Below are 21,538 nucleotides of genomic sequence, written 5' to 3'. Positions count from 1 at the left end.
TTATGCACAAAACAAATTGAGTGTGCTAATTGTAATTATAATGTTCAGTTTGAATCCATTAGGCCATAGGTGCACTGTCTCGTCAAAATTACAAACTCATTCTTGGAAGAACAGAAAATAACCTGAATTGCTAACGGACACTGGCTTTTATATCTAAAGAATGAGAGTAGTTGGGGGTCAAAAGTTATGCTACAATTATACGGACCACACTGAAGTTCTACTGAGAGCAGTTCCAGACACCACTCTTTGGAAAGGTCATCCTGGCCTTGAATAGAGTGTAGTGTAGTTTTCTTAGATAGATATAGGGATTCAAAGATTAAATTTGCACATATTATGGTGTCTTTCCTGGAATTCGGAAAAAAAAGTGCAACTTGACATAAATTTATAAATATTAAGAGGGGTTGCTAGGAAGTAATTCTGAGCTGGCAGGGGTGTCCTGATCTAGATATTACTGAACAAGCATATGATGTAGGACTCTTAGCACAATTAGCAGATAGCAATTAAAATCGCTTATGGCATGATTTTTAAACGGACTGGAAGTTCTTTCCCAATATCATAAGATAATAAGGCATAGGGGCAAAATTAGGCCATCCAGTCCATTGAGTCTACTCTGCCGTTCAATCATGGCTGATCTATTTTTCCCTCTCAAACCCCTTCTGCCTTCTCCCTGTAACTTTTGATGCCCGATCAAAACCGATCAATCTCTACCTTCATCACCACAATTACGTATTTTGAATTTTGTACTTACGAGCTGGTCAGAGATGAGGCGAAGGGATTTCACATATGAAACACAGGATGAAGATGAAAGATCGTGATCTTGCTGGCCCACACCACTAATATGGTTGATCATTCTGACATCTTCATCACTTGATGATGATTCATCTTTTAACCTAGCAGAAATTCAAGTGCAGAACTTGACTGACTAGTTACACCAATTCAAGTAACAAAAGAACAAATAACCATATCACCATACCAATTAAACAAAGGCAGTGGAGCCCCCCCCCCCCTCCAACATCTATCTAATAATGAAACATTACTGTAATAATGAAACAAACTTAAACTACGTTTAAGCATGCTTCTTGAATATCAATTTGACAGTTCCAAATGTCACAAAGATGGCACTGTTACATTAGAAAGTGGAATTTCCCTGCTTCTAAAAAAATATCCATTGGACAAACAGTGTTAACAAAGTTATAATTCTGCCCTGGAACATTCCAATGAAGCATACATATTCCATTTTTATATAAATGGTCTTAGTTGGGTGTTAAATGTGTGTCAGAACTGATTTCATATTTGTAAGTTCTAGATGCAGCTCAGTGGTGTAACACATACACTATGTTTTGGATGGAAGGGGAGGAATTTAAGCCTGCCATTTCCGTGTGGAAACGTCTAATCTTGTCCATGACACAGGAGTGGTGAACATGGCAGAGGCCAGATGTTTCCTCACAGTAGAGGAAGGGTGATGGAGGGGAATGAGAAGGCAGTGAATATAGACTGTTATCTCACAGCTTCTGGTGGGCATTACTGAGAACAGCAGAGGATTGCATCTCCTCTTTTTTTCTCCACATCCAATGTTAGTATTTGGCACAGGAGGTCAAGAATCAGGAAGTGTAACACCAATTATGGTTACAATATCAAAATATGGAACTCGACACATCTGCTATGCCAGAGCTTCATATTTCCTTCTGAAACAATTTTGACAATTTAATCTTCAATGTAATTAGCTGAGTTTTATAAATTGTTGTATTTGAATGTTTAATAGATTTTCACCGCAGCATTTTAAAATATTCACAGAAGTAATTTACAAAAAATCAAGTCCTTCAGGTATTACAGTATTTGGATAATTTGTAAGCTGCAAAGAACAGTTAGTCCCAGAGGTTTCAATAAGATGTTGATATGTCTGTTCGCGTCCTCTTAAAGCTAACCGCATTGATAGTCCTTCAACGGTGACAGAAGGACTCAATTAAAGAATGTTGTCAAAAACAAGAGTCAGATTTGCAGCAGCTACATACCTGCTTCCAGGGAGTGTAGACTGCTGTCTTGCATCCTGTCTACTTTGGATCTGTTCAATTTCTTGTTCCTGTAACAGACAATCTAGACATATGCTTCCCCATTCAAAAATTATATGCAAAGTTTACATTTCCAGCATAAAATTGAACAAGATTGTACACCTACCACAAAGTTCATTGAAAGTATTGCACTACTGTATAATTGAGAGTTTCCAATATGCCATTTGATATCAAAAAATGCAAGATATTCGAATGATAAACAGTCAAACAGAGCTTCAAATAATAAAAACTATTTTAATAACTATTAACAGGTTTTCCCATCTCATAGTTTGTCCTATTCATGCCATAGTGAAAAGAAATATCCACATTTATCACTAAGAGATGCACGGAATCACAACCAATTCCGCATTCAAGCTGCTGATATTCATAGCTGGCACAATTAGAATTGGGTGCAATTGACAACAGGGAATACTTAGCTGAAATCTATGAATATTAAGATGGATCTTATAGGATTGTGCCAAATACAAATAAATAATTTCAAAAGACATTAGAAAGAAATTCCATATAAAATTTACTAATATGTTCACTTATCCATTACTCTCTAATATTGCCCTGTTTTGCATATGCTGAGAGCCAGAAAATAAAGAAAATGATTTTATTATGAGTTATAGTGCAGATCAAGAAGCAGCCTCCTGTAGTTTTATGGCCAACACAATCTCACAGGAGCATATAACAGATGTGTATTGCTAAATTTTGCAGCTGTGTGCTTAATGCCACAAAGGCTGTAAACTTATGCAAATTATAGTCATGTACTTCTTTTGTTTATGCCTACTGTACATTAAATCATTTTGCTAGAAAATACCCAGCTTCCAGCAACATCTGTCATTTGCTCATGGCACTATTTTTTAACTTATTTCAATGTGTCCTAGGAGAAGATTCCAAAATAGGATTAATGTTTTTAAAAAACTGCAATTCAATCTCCTTCATCCTAAACTACCGAAGCTTCTTTCTTATAGATCAATAATATTTATACTGACACGTAGTTTAATTTTGCAAAATATGGGAGGAAATGTAACAAGCAAGATTCCACTTAATTAAGTGCTTTTAATTTATGTTTGATAATCAGCTTCATGTTTTTGAAATCACCAATTTATCAGTTCTTCTATGATCACAATACAAATGAAACATTTAGAGAACGAATCTCCATTTTATTTCATTAGTATCACATTGTTTTTTATGAGACGTTACTCTGAAGGAACCGAGTGCTGCGGTTTCAACATCAGTGACTACACTTTGAAAAATGTTTCTTGGCTTTGCAGCATCCTAGAGTCAAAAAAGGTGCATAAATACAAGCCTTTTTCTATAGAAACTCTAAAACAGTTAGTTTATTGTAAAACAGTTCTCTTGTGCCATCTGGTGTTCATGTCTCAGAACACACTTATTTTACTAATACTATGTTGAATATCATCTTTTTTTTAAATGTCAACATATTTTAATTTAGAACCTTGTGCAATTCATGTGCATAATGTCACCCCAATTAAAGTCCCAAATTTGCATGCGCTTGTCATTAATTAAAATTATATGAATTATATTTTTCCTAAATAAATGCCTTTATAAGTGCACCATTGGAATATGCTGCTGGAATCCAGCAGATTGCACAAGGAACTGAGCATACATGGGTAATGAGCATTCTACAAGGAATCATCTGAAGAGAGATCCCATGAGAATCCTTGACTTGGCTTCCTACAGCCACTCTCCCCCATTTGGACTGCTCCAATATTTTACTGGGCAATTAGCCCAATATAGTATGGTCGAATAGTCCAACACTTCATGAACTCCAGCCATTGCAAGCAAAGATTTGACAGCGGAAGCAAGTTGTGCCGATGACTGTGGGTTTTGCTACCACTCAGAACTGTAGGACCCAGATATTGTCATCAGAATTCAATCCTATCTAATGCTACAGAAGACTTGAAGTTTGAAAAGGGCAAACCTAATAAATATCCAAAATACTGCTCACTACAATGCAGAGAACCTATTCAATTTCTGCTGCCTCCTGGTGTGTGTGTGTGCGCATGTGTACGTGTATGTGTTCTTAGTTACTGCACTGACACTCTTCATGATCAAATACATATTTAGCAGGCTGTGATATGCTTGTCAGGTAACATTACTTAAACTATTATGTTATTTTTACTTCAAACTAAGATTGGGAGTAGCACAGAGCAACATACCACTTTTAGACTGGTTTTTTTTCCACGCCATGAAAACCACCACCTGCCTCCTTTCTTGGGCATCTTTTCTTTAATTAGTTTTTCCATTGTTGCCTGTTTTAAAATGTACAAAGGTAACTAATGGAATAAAAAGGTTAACATAAATGCCATACAAAAGAACATAAAATGCTACTCTCCCAAGTGAATGAAATAATAAACATACTGTGGCCACATAACTAATCTCTGCAACACAAAATAGTGTGAACTTGAGTAATGAATGAAGGTAACTGAGGCACGAGTGCTTGAATGATTTAAAAAAATCAAAAGTCATGGCCAAAGAAAGAGGGAAAAAAAGAAAAGGTTAGTTTTGAAGGGTACAAACATAGCAGCATGAAGAATAAAATTTGGCATCTAATCAGAAGTTAAAGTTTTAGTGTCCACATATGAAGATATTTAAAATTATTACTTTGTTTGACTGCAGAATGGTCCATTACGGAATCCATTGAAGCTCAACTATTATCTCATGCAAGATAATATTTTGAGAGTAAATTCGCCTCAAGAACAAACTCAAAATCCAAATGTGGAGAGGAAATCACAGTACATGAATAAACCAATATATTTCTCACTGCGATGCAAGCACATGTTGAATTAGCTGCCAGAGGAGGTAGTTGAGGCAGGGACTATCCCAACGTTTAAGAAACAGTTAGAAAGGTACATGGATAGGACAGGTTTGGAGGGATATGGACCAAGCGTAGGCGAGTGGGACTAGTGTAACTGAAACATGTTGGCCGTTGTGGGCAAGTTGGGCCGAAGGGCCTGTTTCCACACTGTCACTCTATGACTCTAACTCAGCAGGTCAGGCAGCATCTCTGGAGAAAATGAACAGGGTGTTGTTTTGGGTCTGCTTGGCCTGGATATTAAACCCATCACATCCCAACTAAAATAAATAGGACCTGAAAGTCTTATCTAAAAAATGAACAACATTACACAGCTTTCTGGCTACAGCAGAGCTCCAAAGTATACACTGGTGTTGCATGTCCAATGACAAACTCAAGGGCCTTGGAAATTTAGATATCAAATTCCTTTATCCAACAAAATGTCGATGGAAAATAGGTGACCATTTAATCCATGTTTAATTTTACCCCAGTTAAATATATGTATGACAGGCATATATTATGCCTGTCTTATTATCTCTTAAAGCTGACAAGGCAAGCATTAGAAGTTATTTTAGATAAAATAGCCAAAATCAATAATTTGGATTCAAGAAGCAATGGCACAGAACGCACAGTTTGCCAGCAACATGCAATAACCTTCCCAAGAATAAAATGGAGAATATTGTCTGTTGACCACACAGACGAGCATTTCTAAAAGTTCAGAGGCTGGCAAAGAAAGAAAATGAATTAAACTGTCGCTTTATTCGTACAAGTGTGCAGCAAACAAGACTAAATTAAGCCAATAAATCAACATGCAATATATCCATGCCAATAGTTGAGATGGCATAAGGAATTAACTGCCTACTAATTTTGTGCTATTACAGATGGCAACTGAATTCATTTCCTTTCTTTGCAGAAAAAAGTATTAGTTTGCGACATCATGTAGCCATTTTGCTCGGTTTATAGCAAGATCACATGCTAAGTAGAATTATAGGGTCAAGAAGAGAATTTGTAGACTAACTGTGAGCTAGCCCCTGGCCTGGAACATTGATACATGACTTCTTGTCCAGCAGAATATAGATTCAGCCAAGTGTTCAGGACCGAGAACTGGCTGAACCACGAGGCTTCTGCTAACTGAAAACATCTTCAGCCCTCAAATACTGGAGTACAAGGACATCAGCAAGGCTAGCTTATACTTCATTTCCTCTCATCTCCTTCCCCAATCCACCATCCTTCCTAAAATGTCCAACACTTAAATCAGAAGCTCTTAGCAAGCAATACTTCAACCAGTTCTCGTAACTGAACCAATCAATTCTCCAGAGAATAGAATAAATCACGGGAAAAGCAGTCACAAAAAGCCAAATGTCATCTAACGTTGGCTGTGCTACTTGAAACCACACACCACAGAAATGGAGAATCTGCTGAGCATCAAATAGCACAACACAGGAACTGCGTCTAGGGTCCACCGTGGTTGTCAACCATTAAGCTAATATAACAAATTCCATCTGCCTGCACCTGGTAAATATCTCTGCCTTTTCATGCACATGTCAAAATGTCTCATTTCTGCTTCAACTAACTCCAATGGCAGTGCGTTCCAGATTTCCACTACTGTGTTAAAAATGACATCTCACACATTAATTTTATCCCTCCTTCCTCACTTTAAAGTTATGCTCTTTTGTACTTGACATTTTCACCATGGGAAAAGACCGTCTATCCCAGTTCTGCTGCTCATAATTGAATATGCTTCAGGTCTTTCTTCAGCCTCCAATGCTTCAGAGAAAACAATCCAAGTTTGTCCAACCTCTCCTTATAGCTAATGTACTCCCATCCACTTCTTTTGCACCCCCTCCTACGCCTCAACATGCTTCCTTTAGCATGGCAACCAGAACTGTACACAATTCTGAAAATGTGGCCTAATCATAGTTTTATATAGCTGCAGCATGACTCGCCACCTTTTATTCTCAACTTCCCAATCGTATACCTTTGATACCATCCTATCCACTTGTTAGTATTGTAGGAAACTAGAGACTTGTGTCTACGGTCCCTCTGTACATCAATGCCCCCAAGCATCCTACCATTTACTATTATATTCAACTTCCCAAAATGCACCCTTTACACTAGTTCGGATTAAATTCAGTCTTGGTCAAGAAGTCAAGGATCCAGTGGCAGAGGGAATTAAGTCCTAGGTCTAGGAGTTTGGGGATGTGTTTGCTTGGAGATGTTGGCCTTCACAACAAGAGGATTTGAGTAATGAGGTCCTGCAGTTGTACAGGGCCCTGGTGAGACCACACCTGGAGTATTGTGTGCAGTTTTGGTCTCCGAATTTGAGGAAGGACATCCTTGCTGTTGGGGCAGTGCAGCGTGGGTTCGCGAGGTTAGTCCCCGGGATGGCGGGACTGTCATGTGGGGAAGGATTGGAAAGACTGGGCTTGTATTCACTGCAATTTGGAAGGATGAGAGGGGATATTGTAGAAACGTATGGAATTATTGGGGGACTGGACAGGCTGGATGCAGGAAGGATTTTCCCAGTGTTGGGGGAGTCCAGAACCAGGGACCATGGTCTAAGAATGAAGGGGAGGCCACTTAGAACCGAGATGAGAAGGGGCTTTTTCACCCAGAGTTGAGAATTTGTGGGGTTCTCGGTCGAAGAGGGCAGTGGAGGCCAGTTTACTGAATGAATTTGAGGGAGGGTTAGATGGAGCTCTGGGGGCTGGCGGAGTCGAGAGATGTGGGGAGAGGGCAGGCATGGGTTGCTGATTGTGGATGATCAGCCATAATCACAGTGAATGAGGGTGCGGGCTCAAAGGGCCAAGTGGCCTCATCCTATTTTCTATGTATTTTTCTATGTCATTCTTCTGCCCAAATATCCACCCGTGGGAAAAATTGACATTTCACTTGCTTCCTATCAGCCAGCTACAAAGTAGACATACCTTGAGGAGATTTTGCAGTGGAGCAGACAAAATGTGTAGGACAGAACTGCAGATGCTGGTTTAAATCGAAGGTAGACAAAAAATGCTGGAGTAACTCAGCGAGACAGGCAGCATCTCTGGAGAGAAGGAATGGGTGACTTTTCAGGTTGATACTTGGACCATCTCCGACATCTCCCTATCGTTTCTGGATCTCACCCTCTCCATCACAGGAGACTATTGACCGACATCTACTACAAACCTACCGACTCCCATAGCTATCTAAGCTACACTACTTACCACCCTGCTTCCTGTAAAGACTCTATCCTCTACTCCCAATTCCTCCGTCTATACCGCATCTGCGCCCAGGATAAGGTTTTCCCATACTAGATTAACGGAGACGTCCTCATTCTTTAGGAAACAGGGGTACCTCTCTTCCATTGTAGATGACGCTCTCACTAAGGTCTCCTTGATATCCCACAGCTCTGCTCATGCTCCCCCTCCCCCCGTTCACAACAAGGACAGAGTCCCCCTTGTCCTCACCTTCCACCTCATCAGCCATTGCATACAGCAACTAATCCTCCAACTCTTTCGCCACCTCCAATGGGATCCCACTACTGGCCACATCTTCCCATCTCCACCCCTTTTTGCTTTCCACAGAGACCGTTCCCTCCGCAACTCACTGGTCAACTCGTCCCTTCCCACCCAAACCACCCCCTCCCCAGGTACTTTCCCTTGCAACTGCAGGAGATGCACACCTTTACCTCCACCCTCGACTCCATCCAAGGACCCCAACAGTCTTTTCAGGTGAGGCAGAGGTTCACTTGCACCTCCTACAACCTTATCTACTGTATCCATTGTTCCAGCTGTCAATATCTCTACATCGGCAAGACGAAGCGCAGGCTCGACGATCGTTTCGCTGAACACCTCCACTCAGTCCGCCTTAACCTATCTGATCACCCGGTTGCTCAGTACTTTAACTCTCCCTCCCATTCCCATCTGACCTTTCTGTCCTGGGCCTCCTCCATTGTCAGAGTGAGGCACAGCACAAATTGGAGGAACAGCGCCTCATATTTCTCTTAGTTAGCTTATACCCCAGCGATATGAACATTGACTTCTCGAACTTCAAAAAGCCCTTGCTTTCCCCCTCTCTCCATCCCCTTCCCCTTCCCAGTCCTCCCACCAGTCTTACTGTCTCCAACTACATTCTATCTCTGTCCTGCCCACTCCCCTGACAGTCTGAAGAAGGGTCACCCATTCCTTCTCTCCAGTGATGCTGCCTCTCCCGCTGAGTTACTCCAACATTTTGTGTCCAGCCAGCTACAAAGCACCATTGACACAGAAGGGAGAAAATTGGAGTAGGAACAATAATCTGCACAGACCTACAGCGTTCAGTTAAAATACACAAGAATTAAGTTTGAAAATGCCCAATTCACTCCTTGGAGATTCATCAAAACGATACATAATATTTGTACCATTCTGTGGAATGAAATTAGGACATAATGTACAGTACATAATCACATCATACCTTGAACATACCTACACCTAAAAAAGAGGTCAATAAATAATTAAATCCTCCAGTTATTGACTTCTGGATCCCATTTGCAAGGTTACCATTTAAGTGTTAACTTACCATTGGCAATGGTTTCTGGAATGCCTGAACAGCTAGAAGCACAGGAGCAGCTGTTGACCAATTATAATACCTAGTTTTTGTCAACAAATAAAGATAACATTAATATCACTCAAAGTATAGATGTTTAATTAACCTTGTATAATTTTAAATGTGACATACGAGGTTAATTGTACTGCAATGTAGTCACTATACAACTGATCAACACTTTATAAATGAAAGATACTATAAAAATGAACATTATTGTGGCTTATCTTAACAATTCTTCTTGTTATTTGTGATAAATTAGTAAAATGCAATGATATAAATTAACATCTTGCTTCCCACCAGCAATTTCAAATATTCTACAAACTACAAGACCTTAGTTTAAAAATTTTAAAAACACTTCAATAAACTGTCTAGTGCTCAAAAACATATCAATTAAGTCCTTTAACACTTTTGTATCTTTTTAGTGTCCCTTTACTCTGGCAAAACATTTGAGCAATAGAGGGTGAAAGCAAATGCTAATCATGGAATGTTGGTTCTAATTCATAATGGATCTCGAAGCTACTATAGAATCTACTTTCAAATTATAATGCATTATGAGCAATCAGTTGGTGCGAATGTTTTACTTTCTTATTCTGTATGTTCTACTTACTTGCTTCCAATCTTTACCACCAGATTGGGATCATCAATGATTCCTGGATTCACTGCAAACTGTTGATATGATATAGAACGCCTCATAAATTGTTCTGCAAGAACATAAACATTAGTATATTAAGCCTTTTAACACAATGGTAAAACCGTAAGACATTAAGGTAATTTAGTCTACCTTTATTCATCCATCCCCAAAAAAATTCAAGGTTCTTGTTATAATAATGTTTCTTAAAACATTCCAAGGTTCTGTATCCAAGTTATTCCACATTGTGTGAACAGCTTTCTGATATCAGTGCTAAAATCACCACATCAATTTGAACACATGCTCACTTAACCTACTCTCACAATTTAAAGTAATGTTCTAAACTTGGCATTACCATACTACTTCCAGACTTGCCAACATGCAAGACCAGCTCTTTGACTCCAATCGATAGCTTCTCAGTATTACAAGTCTGCCTCCTCTTAGATTGTGGGACTACACTCAAAATGCGATCCCACAAAGTGATTCATGCTCTGAATGTATGGAGCCACTCTGGTTTTATTGGCTTTGTTCATTACTGTCAAGATTTAGTTAAACATGTTAAATATCCATTTTACAAACGATCCCCAATCTTCATTCTCATCTATCCATTTATTTATTTACTTATTTATTTCTCTATTTGATTTTATTTATTTATCTATTTTCCCGGTCAATACAACAGATTGGCCATACAGTTGTGAAAGTTAAATAGTACGAAATCATTGTATCAAAAATAAAGTAATATAATCACAAATGATATTTTCTGACTGAAAAAAGGTGTAGGCAGAAGCCAAAGTTTATTGTGCCTACCCTTAATACTTAACAAAATGTAATTAAAAAAAACACAACATCATAAGTCAGAAGCAGATAAACAAAACAGAAAGAAACACAAATATAGTCAAGAACCATCATTTCTGTCATGTCAGTCATTTCCCAGTGCTGATCACATATTTTGTACCTTTCAAATATAATTTTTTTGAACATTTTCTTTAATTTACACATATTACTACACTCTTTTAATTCATTGTTGCAACTATTCCATAAATCGCCCCTTTAACAGTCAGTCACACATCTATTTTTCACATTTGTCCTTACCCTCTTTTTTTCAAACATATAATTTCCCCTGAGTGGATACCTGCTCTCCCTCATTGAAAACAAATCTTGGATACAGTCAGGAAGTGTTCTTTTGCGCTAAACATTATTTGTAGAGTATTAAAGTCTACTAGGTCCATAAATTTTAGGGCATATAATTTCATAAATAATGGGTTGGTTGGCCAACCCATAATGCCAACCCATAACCAGCCTTACTGACAATTCTTATAGCTCTTTTTTGCAATATAAAGATTGAAAATATTTAATCTATTACAAAATCTATTAGAAAGACATTGTGGATTACGTCTTCCATCACCTCTCTTTCACCCAGAACTTTTACATATCTTATTGATCATTTTCTTTGCCTCCTAAACAATTTGGACAATTACTATATTTTCTTCATTTTGGAGTTGCCTTCTCCCAAGTCTTTGATCTCAACTTCAAAATTACATCAAGCCACAATACAAACTGGAGTCAAGTGGTATCAAGAAAAATCTCTCAGGCACCCAATTTACTATGTCCCATTCCCCTACTGAACTCGCATTTGATAACTGGCAACCAATTTAATGAAACCAGATTTAAAAGAAAGATTTTAGGGTCGCCAAAAATTCTAATATTCCAAAAGATACTGTGGAGACAAAAAAAACGATACTTAAAGACAATATTCAAATTAGTCCACAGCATGAATGTTTGAATTTTTAAAAGAAATTGAGGATATTTTTCTTCATGAAATGGGACATTTTTCTTTTTTCTTTTAAAATTTAGTTGTTATTGTCATTTACCCACGATTGATGGGAATGAAAGCTCCCTCAACTTGTGATCTTAGATCATGTCTTTTTCATGAGTATGCTATTTTCACACTCATAGCAGCCATCTCCAAAGCTTTTCAATATTTTTTACCATTTATACTCAATTTTCGGCAGGGTGGCATTGTGGAGTAAAGCTCTATCAGAAACTGGGTTGAGCATGACAAACCCTTTAAAATAAAATTCTGCTTTCTCATCAGCCTCAGTCTCAACAAAATGAGAAAATATCATTTGATTTACCGCATACATTTTCACTGCAAACCCAATATAATGTGTCATAAACTGTACCCATTATGTTTAATTTCTTGAGGGACGTGAATAATGACAGGTAAAACCTACAAAATAAATCTCTGAAATTTCCTCCTTATCCCCCATGGAAATTAATGAAAACCTCAATCCAACAGCAAACTACTCTTCAAGCCGGAACAGCTGGACTCCACAGATGTTTCTGTAATCTCAGTAGCAGAGGATCTACATTGCATCATTAATACCTGTGTATATTCTTATAATCATAAGTTTTTAAACATATATTCTGAAGAAGGGTCTTGACCCGAAATGTCACCCATTCCTTCTCTCCTGCTGCCTGTTCCGCTGAGTTACTCCAGCACTTTGTGTCTACCTATGATTTAAACCAGCACCTGCAGTTCTTTCCTACACCGAACCATATACCCTTCTCGCCTTTCAATGTCAGTTAATCAGTTTGATGGGGGGCTCTTCCACACAATTCATGTGAAGTGATCTGCTAATAATGAGAATCATGCAGTAGATAAGCCATTTAGAACAAAAACATCTACAGAAAGTATCCAAATTAAACATTTTTAAAGCCAGACAAATGTAGGGGGTTGCAACTTGAAATATATCCCCAAAAAAACCAATTTGGGGGCTTGTTACTTGAAATATTTCCAAGGGGAAATATTCTGTGTCTGATTCCTTAAAGGCGTTATTCAAGTCATCAACCAGGCCACGTAGCTCAATGGTTATTACTGAACTAATTTCCAAAGATCTGGAGTATTGATCAAAAGCACAAATTCAAATCCCACTTAACTGTTGGGGCATTTAAATTCAAGGAATTAAATAAACCATGAACACAATGGAAAGACTGGTAAGGATATCCATAAACTGAGAGTTTATGTAAAAATCCCATGTTATTTGCTATTGTCTCCCAGAGGGAAAACAATTGTCCTTAACTGCTTTGGCCTGAATGCAACTCCAGGCCTACAAAAGTCATGAACCAGTAAGTAGAATTAACCAGCAAGCTGGGAGGTAGGCTGAATGGCATCCTCACATGCTGAAAAGTCAAGAATTCACTGGCTCCGACACGAACTTACTTCTGTAAAACAAGTTACAACTACAATGGCAGTTGGCACACCACATTGGTTCATCTACCATTTCTGCAAAGTACACATTTAACAGAACTGGCCTGACAATATTTCTGTGGCAAACAAAGGATTAGACCTTAAAAGTATTACCATTTGTTAATTCTTTGTAGTCATTTAGCCCACCACAGAGCGAAATGGCAATAGTTGGCAAGTCCCCAAGAATGTCAGAGAAGCTATCAACACCACTGTCCACTCCAGAGCTTCCTACTGACTGTGGTGACAGACTTTCCGAATGTACTTCATGTTCTGACCAGTTTCGACCAGCTGCATTGGTTTCACTGCAGAATAAATAATTACAGTATTTTAGCATGTCGGAACATTTACACCTTGATTGAGAGAACTTAAAAGAATATTTATGCATTCAATTCAGTTACCTTTTTGGAAAATAAAGTGCTGCAGCGTCAGGGTTCATCTCTGTGATATCATCTAGGTAGACACCATCAGCACCCAGGTGGTGGCTGCGTTTATCTTGGAACGAGCAAAGAAACAAAGAACAATTACGGGCTTAAGTTTCACCACAACTAAACCAATGCTCACCATCAATAGGAAGTTGCACACAAACTTTCAATTATAACTATTCCTGTAAAATACACGTCCTTTTAAATAAACAGACTATTTTCCCCAACTTCAATATTATATCATCAGCTTCTATGAAACATATCTTGGCAGATTAGTGCAGATGTAAGCTCACTTCATCAAGTGGTCTCAGCCCTCAGACACCCAGCTAACTGAACATAATTAAACATTCTAATTCTCTACACTTTCCCTAGCACCAACCTACTATTTTCAGAAAAACAGATAGGTTTGCAGAAGAATAACATATTTTGTAAATATACTTATTGAGCAGTGGAAAAAGAGAAAGGAGATTTTAGAGAGAAAGGAAACTACTCTTTTGGTCAGGAAATAAAGACGTAAAAAATGTATTCTGATGTAGGAGCTGCAAAAACAATGCAAAATATTGTCCAAAAATAATGAACAGGGCCAAGAACATGGCTACAAAATGCCTTTGTGGTTAAACACCAACAGATCACCGAAGAACACTATTTATATTTCAACAGTATCACCAGATTATGTGGCGTTTCATCTACTCTACTTCAACAGTGCACTCCAGAATGTTTGGAACCCATCATTTATTTAATTGCCTCTGTACTCCACAATTTGAGGTTTGTAATAGAAAAACTCACATGGAGTTAAAGTGCACATTGTCAGATTTTATTAAAAGGGTATTTTTTATACATTTTGGTTTCACCATGTAGAAATTACAACAGTGTTTATATATAGTCCCCCCATTTCAGGGCACCATAATGTTTGGGACACAGCAATGTCATGTAAATGAAAGTAGTCATGTTTAGTATTTTGTTGCATATCCTTTGCATACAATGACTGCTTGAAGTCTGCAATTCATGGACATCACGAGTGGCTGGGTGTCTTCTCTGATGATGCTCTGTCAGGCCTGTATTGCAGCCATCTTTAGCTTATGCTTGTTTTGGGGGCTAGTCCCCTTCAGTTTTCTCTTCAGCATATAAAAGGCATGCTCAATTGGGTTCAGATCGGGTGATTGACGGCCACTCAGGAATTGACCATTTTTAGCTTTGAAAAACTCCTTTGTTGCTTTATCAGTATCTTTGGGATCATTGTCTTGCTGTAGAATGAACCGCCGGCCAATGAATTTTGAGGCATTTGTTTGAACTTGAGTAGATAGGATGTGTCTATACACTTCAGAATTCATTATGCTACTACCATCAGCAGTTGCATCATCAATGAAGATAAGTGAGCCAGTACCTTCAGCACCCATACATGCCCAGGCCATAACACCCCCACCACCATGTTTCATAGATGAGATGGTATGTTTTGAATTTTGGGCAGTTCCTTCTCTCCTCCATACTTTGCTCTTGCCATCACTCTGATAAAAGTTAATCTTCGTATCATCTGTCCACAAGACCTTTTCCCAGAACTGTGGTTGCTCTTTTAAGTACTTCTTGGCAAACTGAAACCTGGCCATCCTATTTTTGCAGCTAACCAGTGGTTTGCATCTTGCAGTGTAGCCTCTGTATTTCTGTCCATGAAGTCTTCTGTGGACAGTGGTCATTGACAAATCCTGACTCCTGAAGAGTGTTTCTGATCTGTCGGACAGGTGTTTGGAGATTTTTCTTTATTATAGAGAGAATTTTCTGTGGAGGTCTTCCTTGGTCTGCCAGTCCTTTTGTGATTCGGAAGCTCACCAGTGTTCTCCTCTTAATGGTGCTCAAAACAATTGATTTTGGTAAGCCAAAGGTTTGGCTGATGTCTCTAACAGTTGTATTCTTGTTTCTCAGTCTCATAATGGCTTCTTTGACTTTCATTGACACAACTTTGGTCCTCATGTTGATAAACAGCAATAAAAGTTTCCAAAGATGATGGAAAGACTGGGTGCTGAGAGCTATCTTATACCTGCATTAAGGCAATTAAACACACCTGAGCAATTATAAACACCTGTGCAGCCATGGGCCCCAAACATTATGGTGCCCTGAAACGGGAGGACTATGTATAATTTCTGTATGCTGTAATTTCTACATGCTGAAACAAAAATGTATAAAAACACCCTTTAATAAAATCTGACAATGTGCACTTTAACCACATGTGATTTTTTTCTATTACAAATCTCAAATTGTGGAGTAGAGGCAAATAAATAAATGGTGGGTCTTTGTCCCAAACATTATTGAGGGCACTGTATGTAATACATGAATCCATTTCTAGATTCTCAACTGCCAAGAGAAAGTATTTTTCAAACGGAGCAGTTTGCACATTTAGGATTAAATAAGACAGAATTACTTTAATTTGATGCAAAGGATTCAGACCTTCAACTATCCCAAATTTTCCCAGTATTTAGTACCAGGATTAGAACTCTAAAACTCATTTCCAGTGAAAGTTAACACCCAAGTATTTAACAAAAAAAATAGGACTATTATTAGGCAGCCCCATTTTACAATAAAATGCCAATGGATTAGCTAGTCCATAATACTTCCATGGAAATCTTACCTTTCTTCTTGGATGGGGAATCAGTTTTATTGACTGGCTTGATCGAATTCTCGGTATTGTTCGAATCCTCATTTTCTTGAACCAATGGAGTAATTGCTATGGGGGGTTCAAAGTGTTCTGAACTACATGTGAAATTGTCCATAGACTGAGACATAATTTCTCCGACTGTTAAAGGCTCAGGTTTCACTAATGGTGGGGGAGTTGAATTGTCGTGAGAATTTACAAATGGGTCACTGTCAATTGTCCTGAAGTGAGTGTTTCCTGATGGAGTAATGTTTACCCTGTTAAGTTCTTCTGCTTTCTGATGAGTAATGAGCTGAAAAAGTATAAATATTTGTTACATTTATCTATCCACAAAAAAGTTACCAAATATTGTTTAATAATCTACAGATGAAGTTTTACTAAGAGCATGTCCACTATTCATTGCTATAGGCACTATCTATGACTGCATTAAAAAAAAAGTTATATGGGTGAGAAGGGGAAAACAAAAAGCACAATGAAGAGAAAACCAAAGTGTAAGAGGGAAAATAAATAATAGTGCCACTTATCTGATTTAGCTTGCAACCTGTGTGTTTATGGTTGCAGATAAATCCCAAATGAAAATATCAGCCAATTTTAAAAGATCAGGTTGTAAAACATTGCACACAAATACTTTGAGAGTTTCACTGTCAATCGTACATGGAAGTACATTTTAAATTCAAGATATCAGGTGTAATATTAGGTGCACAAGCTACAGCTAAAATATACATAAAAAGTTATATTTATTAATGTAGAGAGAGATGAAGGGGTATAATGATATTGCACAGAATTCAAGATTTTGGGGTGATGTGGGGCTAAAAACTCTATACTTAAAAAGGTGTTTGTATTCTTACAAAACACCATTATGAATATACTTTCACAATTAAATAACCTTGAAATCCTTTCCTGATACCTTGGCAGTGTGAAAAATATAGTGTAAGAAAATAACTGCAGATGCTGGTACAAATCGAAGGTATTTAAAATGTTCGTACCACTGGGCTGCAAACTGCCCAGGCGAAATATGAGGTGCTGTTCCTCCAATTTCCGGTGGGACTCACTGTGGCACTGGAGGAGGCCCATGACAGAAAGGTCAGACTGGAAATGGGAGGGAGAGTTGAAGTGCTCAGCCACGGGGAGATCCGATTGGTTAATGCGGACTGAGCGCAGGTGTTGAGCGAAGCGATCGCCGAGCCTGCGTTTGGTTTTGCCGATGTAAATAAGTTGACATCTGGAGCAGCGGATGCAATAGATGAGGTTGGAGGGGGTGCAAGTGAACCTCTGTCTCACCTGGAAAGACTGTTTGGGTCCTTGGATGGAGTTGAGGGGGGAGGTAAAGGGATAGGTGTTGCATCTCGTGCGGTTGCAGGGGAAAGTGCCTGGGGAAGGGGTGGTTTGGGTAGGAAGGGACGAGTGGATCAGGGAGTTACGGAGGGAACGGTCTCTGCGGAACGCAGAGAGGGGAGGGGATGGGAAGATATGGCCAGTGGTGGGGTCCCGTTGTAGGTGACGGAAATGTTGGCGGATGATTTGTTGGATCCGCTGGCTGGTGGGGTGGAAGGTGAGAACGAGAGGGATTCTGTCCTTGTTACGAGTGGGGGGAGGGGGAGCAAGAGTGGAGCTGCAGGATCTAGAAGAGACCCTAGTGAGAGCCTCATCTATAATGGAAGAGGGGAAGCCCCGTTTCCTGAAGAATGAGGACATCTCTGATGCCCTAGTGTGAAACACCTCATCCCGGGCGCAGATGCGGCGTAGACGGAGGAATTGGGAGTAGGGGATAGACTTTTTGCAGGAATCCAGGTGGGAAGAAGTGTAGTCCAGATAGCTGTGCGAGTCAGTGGGTTTATCCAACTTCTCCAACTTTAGATAGTTCCTCTGTCCCTCTCTTCCCCTCCCCCTTCCCAGATCTCCCACTGTCTTCCTGTCTCCACCTATATCCTTCCTTTGTGCCGCCCCCCTGACATCAGTCTGAAGAAGGGTCTTGACCCAAAACGTCACCCATTCCTTCTCTCTTGAGATGCTGCCTGACCTGCTGAGTTACTCCAGCATTTTGTGAATAAATACCTTGGCAGTGTGAGGTAGTTCTCCCCAAGCCCAGTGCATTTGCATATTTATTTTTTGTAGCCCTCTTTCCGATGACTTGTTGACCAATTCGGAATCACTATTAGGCGTAGTAGAGCGAAACCTTGAATGACTGTAAGATAATTGAGGAAATCTTCAATGGAAAATTTTCTTAAAAGGAAAATAAACAGCTATCAGTGCGCTATCACAATGTAAACCAATGGCACAATACAAGTTTATACTTATTTAAGTATGGATAGATGGAAGATTGAGCTCACAACTTTTGAAAATGTTTCTTTGCCGCTTTTTAATGAGCTCAACTTTCCTCGATGGAATACAAATGGAAACTTGCACTACTCTATATTGGGTTCAAAATGACCATTCTAACATTTTCAATGTGATGTGAGGAGCTAATTTTCCACGTCTTTGTATTTCTACTGGAAAATTTTGCAGTCCTTTCATGGCTTCTTTAAAAAGACAATATTCAAAAATATTAAATACACTCATTATCTATTAAACATGATATATTAGTAGTTAGTTATTAATGCTCAGATGAAATTGTACCATGGATGATAAGAGACTCATTAACCTGCTCTTTAAATATGTAATTTTTTTTAACATGGATTAAAAGCTCGATTGACTTTTGAGGATTCCTCTCAGCAAACATTTCACTCCCAAGAATTGTTTGAAGGAAGGGATGTAAAAACTGGGCCAGGAAATGTTGATAGATTGAACTACATTGAAATGCCATCACAGGGAGCAAAAAGATATGTACATAGTATGTTTTTCCAGCTGACCTTATAAACTATTCATGTAATAAAATCTTTATTGTTTCCCCATGCTTGCTGGCTTAAAATTCAATGAGACTAACTAACTAACTAACTAACTAACTAACTAAATCTCTCTCTCTCTCTCTCTCTCTCTCTCTCTCTCTCTCTCTCTCTCTCTCGTGATGAATCCATATTAAACAAATCTGCCATCTATTAAAGATGATTAAAAAAAAGGGTCAATGTTCATCAACAGCAACCATTTATGCTTTCTAATTGTATGATGTAAATATGTCCCATGTACATTTTGAAGTTGGTGCCTCCTGGGAATAAAAACGTAAAATAATTGAATTTCTGAGTTCAGTTTCAATACTTAATCCAAACCTCCAGTGCTGCAAGCTCAGATTTGACATTGCCTTATCAATTAAAAGACTTAATAAGCATATTGGCATCCCTCTTGCTTCATTGTGACCCATGTCTCGTATTTCTGCTGAAACCAGAGACAACCACCTGGCCCATTGAGCCTGTGCTAGATATCAAGTTAATCCCATCGATCCCTATTTATCTCCCGAAAACCTATTCTTTCTCACATGCTCATCAACTCCAGCCTGATTCTTCTACTGCCCACATCCATTGGCATGATTTACAGTGGCCAATTAACCTACCAACCAACAGGTCTTTGCAATGTGGGAGGAAACTCAGGGGAAACCCATGAGGTCAAAGGGAGAACATGCAAACTCCACATGGACAGCACTGGAGATCAGGTCTGCACCAGAATGCAGGAGCTACGAGGCGACAGCTATAACTTCTACGCCACAGTGCCACCCTTTTAAAAGCCTCCTCACTTTAGTTGTAATCTTGCTCAATTTTTAACTCCCTATTCCCTTCAATATCAAACCTACTCGAAATCCAAAGACTTGCTGTATTACATAGTTTGAATCTTTTATCTCCCAACTGGTTAATTCAGAATACTATTGAGCATTAAGACCTTCTTGGCCATTTCCAACTACTGAAGCAAAATTTAACTTGCTTCTCAGGTTTTTTGTATGGTTCATTAACTGGCTCTATCATTCATTCTAAAAACAAAAAAGCTATTCATATGAAATTTCCTGAAAAGTATCACTGTAACAGATGGTCCAAAGGAGTTTCATTTCAGAGGAACATTCCAGCGTTCCACATCCATAAAGCCAACAAAACAACAACATTGTGCTGAATTTTACTGGTTAAATATGTGATGCAAAACAGCTCACAGGCAAATATTCCACATAAATATCACCAGGTCCCACAATGCATATACCAGAAGGGGTTACATATGCATTGTATGGTTTCAAACTGAAATTTAACACACTTCCAAAAATTGTGAAACATTTTAGAAGGAACACTTAAAACGTCAACATGCTCAAACACCATCATTGCAGCTAATTAATGCATTAGTAGCATCACAATACATGCCTGTTGGTATGTGCAAAAGCACTCTTATACCTGAGCACTGATGGATAAAGAGGCTCTGGTTGTGGACAAGAGCTAGACAAGCCTCCAGTAACGATAACCGAAAGAAGTGACGTCAATTGCTTGCTTTCTACAGGCAGACTGGAGTTTTGCAGTGCAGCATAAAAAGCAGAATTATTTACGTTGCTTGGTTCTTGCCGAAATATCTGAATACAGAGTGTATAAATGACAAGGACAACAATGCAACCAGCTGAGACATCACCCCTGCATTACACTTGCTGTATCAACAATTAACAACATGTGAACTGAAGTCTACTGAGCTGGACAAACACAGCACCGTTTTCCTCTGAACTTGCAAAGCACTTTAAAATAGAGGCTCAGCGTAGCAGAATACAATAAAAATCGGTGCGGGACAACAAATGATGGTTTCATCTCATTCACAGAAAAATATTAACATTTGAATAATTAAAATTAATTCCTGTTTGCTCCAGTAACTATAATAAGACTAATGATTTCTCTGGTTCTTAATTTTTCCCCTAAAAATGGAACATTATTGTTGAATGAATATGAATTAATATTTATATGATGTACACACATCTTTCAAATACTGAAAGTAAATCTTTTTATGCCATCAAATCCTAAGTTTTTAACACAATTTAAATTAAAGTAATTGTTGAAAATTAAGCACCGATTTTATTGCTGAAATTAGAAAAGAAATTAATAATGAAGACTGCAAACCCTAAATTTAACTGACCTAAATAAATAAAATGGATAAAGCTGGAGATTTCAATGGAGCAGTACAGGATATCCAAACTTGATTGATTACCATACAACTGTTGGGGGTGAAGGATATATCAGGTGAAAATAAAAAGGCCTATACATTTAGTTTTT

General features: G+C 38.6%; 1 protein-coding gene across 5 annotated transcripts in view; it reads right to left on the bottom strand.

The window, feature by feature from the left end:
• Positions 1-21,538, bottom strand: part of lpin1a (lipin 1a) — a 64,226-nt gene that overhangs the window by 17,509 nt on the left and 25,179 nt on the right. For 3 of the 5 annotated variants that reach the window (XR_013547265.1, XM_078399271.1, XM_078399272.1), the window contains exons 6-15: positions 20,681-20,788; positions 18,435-18,564; positions 16,356-16,671; positions 13,712-13,805; positions 13,428-13,615; positions 10,043-10,136; positions 9,409-9,478; positions 4,238-4,330; positions 2,013-2,080; positions 749-890 (exon numbers count right to left, since the gene is read on the bottom strand). Coding sequence is in view for 4 of the 5 variants with exons in the window: in XM_078399271.1 (XP_078255397.1) it covers positions 749-890; positions 2,013-2,080; positions 4,238-4,330; positions 9,409-9,478; positions 10,043-10,136; positions 13,428-13,615; positions 13,712-13,805; positions 16,356-16,671; positions 18,435-18,564; positions 20,681-20,788 (1,303 nt within the window). In the remaining variant the exon portion in view is untranslated. The remainder of the gene's footprint in view (positions 1-748; positions 891-2,012; positions 2,081-4,237; positions 4,331-9,408; positions 9,479-10,042; positions 10,137-13,427; positions 13,616-13,711; positions 13,806-16,355; positions 16,672-18,434; positions 18,565-20,680; positions 20,789-21,538) is intronic. The other 2 variants (XM_078399273.1, XM_078399274.1) reach the window with 1 other exon arrangement.

Source organism: Rhinoraja longicauda, chromosome 5 (assembly GCF_053455715.1).
Source record: "Rhinoraja longicauda isolate Sanriku21f chromosome 5, sRhiLon1.1, whole genome shotgun sequence".
NCBI lineage: Eukaryota > Metazoa > Chordata > Chondrichthyes > Rajiformes > Arhynchobatidae > Rhinoraja > Rhinoraja longicauda.
The sequence above is the reverse complement of the archived record's forward strand: the minus strand, read 5'-3'. Positions and strand labels throughout refer to the sequence as shown.